The 2500-nt window shown below is 39.9% G+C and overlaps 1 protein-coding gene across 2 annotated transcripts in view; it reads right to left on the bottom strand.

Annotated features, from left to right (window-relative positions):
• Positions 1-2500, bottom strand: part of LOC113811237 (arginase, hepatic) — a 13433-nt gene that overhangs the window by 15 nt on the left and 10918 nt on the right. For both annotated transcript variants that reach the window (XM_027362923.2, XM_070116688.1), the window contains exons 4-7: positions 2379-2500; positions 1464-1520; positions 924-1105; positions 1-342 (exon numbers count right to left, since the gene is read on the bottom strand). The exon at positions 1-342 is cut by the window's left edge and continues 15 nt beyond it; the exon at positions 2379-2500 is cut by the window's right edge and continues 27 nt beyond it. In XM_027362923.2, the coding sequence (XP_027218724.1) occupies positions 155-342; positions 924-1105; positions 1464-1520; positions 2379-2500 (549 nt within the window). In that variant the 3' untranslated portion in view covers positions 1-154. The remainder of the gene's footprint in view (positions 343-923; positions 1106-1463; positions 1521-2378) is intronic.

Below are 2500 nucleotides of genomic sequence, written 5' to 3' on the forward strand. Positions count from 1 at the left end.
CTCTCTCTTTCTCTCCTTGTATCTCTCTCTCTCTCCTTGTATCTCTCTCTTTCTCTCTCCCCTTGTATCTCTCCTTGTATCTCTCTCTCTCTCTCCCTCCCTCCCCCCTTTTCCTCCCCCTCCCGCCCCCACCCTCCATCCAAGGCTAACTGAACTAGGCACCCCTATATCCAGCCAGAGCAGATAGGATAACGAGGCGAGCAGCTTGTGAAGTGAGGTTGGCGTCGTTCTGGTTGCCCAAGTCGGGGTTCACTTCAACCATGTCGAAGGCGCGGAGGTGTCCCGTGGCTCGTGCTGTCTCGGCGATGGTCAGCCCCTCTCGTAAGGTTAGGCCGCCGCGTACTGTGGGGTGGGAGGCGGGAGAATACTGTTGAAGGGGGTCGTGGCGGTTTTTTAGGAATTTTTTGTGAATGTCTGTGAATTACTTATTTTTTCGGGTTTTGAATGTTTGTGGATTTATATATATATATATATATATATATATATATATATATATATATATATATATATATATATATATATGTCTGTGAATTCATTTTTTCTGGTTTTGGATGTTTGTGGATTTATTTATTTTCAGGTTTTGGATGTCTGGGATTTTCTTTCAGCTCTTTAATGTCTGTGATTGTAAAACATCTAGGGAACTACCCTGTAAAACACCATTACCACCTGTAGATTTCCCTTGTAAAACACCTGTACCACCTGCATAACTCCCCTGTAAAACACCTGCATAACTCCCCTGTTGAACACCTGCAGAACTCCCCTGTAAAACACCTGCAGAACTCCCCGGTAAAACACCTATAGAACTCCCCTATAGAACACCTATGGAACTCCCCTATAGAACACCTGCAGACCACCATCTACACCTCCCGAAAAAAAACCAACAAACCACCTTGCAGACCAACCCCTTGTAAAACACTCCCCACCTGGCGTTCCTGTGCTCGGGGCCTCCATAGGATCCAGAGCATCGATGTCGAAGGATATGTGGAGGGGCCGCTTCTCCGAGGGCTGCAGGTGCTCCATACACATGCTCAGAACAGCTGGTAGTCCTAGGCGTTCGACGTCACTCGCCCAAAAGGCTTGGATGCCCATGTCCTTTATCATTCGTCTGCGGTTGGAAGGGTTAGGTGCTTATAGATTTATCATTGTTGTCGTTATGATTGTTGTTATGATGATCAAAATAATAACTGGTATTATCTTTTATTGTTTCAGTAAATCTTACTTGTGCGAACTGTTTTTTTTCTATTTTTTTATCATCATTATTCTTAGTAATATCATTATTATCATTACTATTATCATTATCATTATTATTATCATTATTGATATTATTATTATTGCCATTTTTGTTATCATCATTGCTATTGTTAATTAATAACGTATTTAACCATCACGCTATATAATATATAATCTTCCATTTTACTTTAATGTATTTAAAGAAAGAAAAATAAAGAAAACAAAAGACTTACACCTCGCCGGGGTCCAGATCTCTCAGTCCGATGTAACTGATGTGTTGTGCGGAGATGCTGTTGAAATTCGGATATGAATTAAAACTCCATTTCTGAAATTTCCCTTCTAAAGTGTAAATGTAAAAATCCAAGCTATGTATCTTGATTATAAATTTAGGATGTAAATGCATTTTTTTTTCTTTTGAAAAATGATTTAAGAAAATCTATTTGTGTTTCGAATGCGTTAAGATACTGGAATATGTAACGGAAATTTAAACAATTAGATTTGTATTTTTGATATAAACGTAATTATAATTAACCGTCATCATAAATACTAATTCGATGGTATTATAATTTTCTCTTAAAAATGGATAAGATTCTAGTGTATATTTCTTTAATTTATCAAAGTATTTCATGTATGTGCTGCAGAGGCACAAAATTCAGTAACCAAAATAGACTGTTTATAAACATCGTATATTTATTCTTTTCAACTGTAATCCGTTTTAAATATATGTATAACTGCAGCACCAAATACGGATATGTAAAACTACTAATATAGTAATTATAAAAAAAAAGTACAGTTCCGGTGTTTCTGCAATCTGCAATCTCTCTCTCTCTCTCTCCCTCTGTCTGTCTGTCTGTCTCCCTCTCTCTCTCTCTCTCTCCCTCTGTCTGTCTGTCTGTCTCCCTCTCTCTCCCTCTTCCTCTCTGTGTGTGTGTGTGCTTTCGTGCGATTGTATGTAGGTGAATGGGTATAGGTGTGAGTGTGCAAATACGCGTGGATGCACATGAGCCCGTCTGCGTGTGTGTGCGTGTATTTACATCAAAAAAAAAAAAAAAAAAAAAAAAATCACACCTCAATTACCAGCTTCAAGAAAAAAAAAATCCTCACAAGGCCCCCATTTCACCCGAAGAGAAAACAAACCCCAAACCAACCACGGCTTCGGCCACTGGTCCGGCAGCCGGTTAACCTGCTCCGCGAGTTCCCTGAGGTGGAATGAGACCGGCATCCCGTGCATATTTCCCGAAGGTGAAGTCTTGCCCAGGTTGACGTCAGC

This window comes from Penaeus vannamei, chromosome 39, assembly GCF_042767895.1.
Source record: "Penaeus vannamei isolate JL-2024 chromosome 39, ASM4276789v1, whole genome shotgun sequence".
In the NCBI taxonomy this organism is placed as follows: Eukaryota; Metazoa; Arthropoda; class Malacostraca; order Decapoda; family Penaeidae; genus Penaeus; species Penaeus vannamei.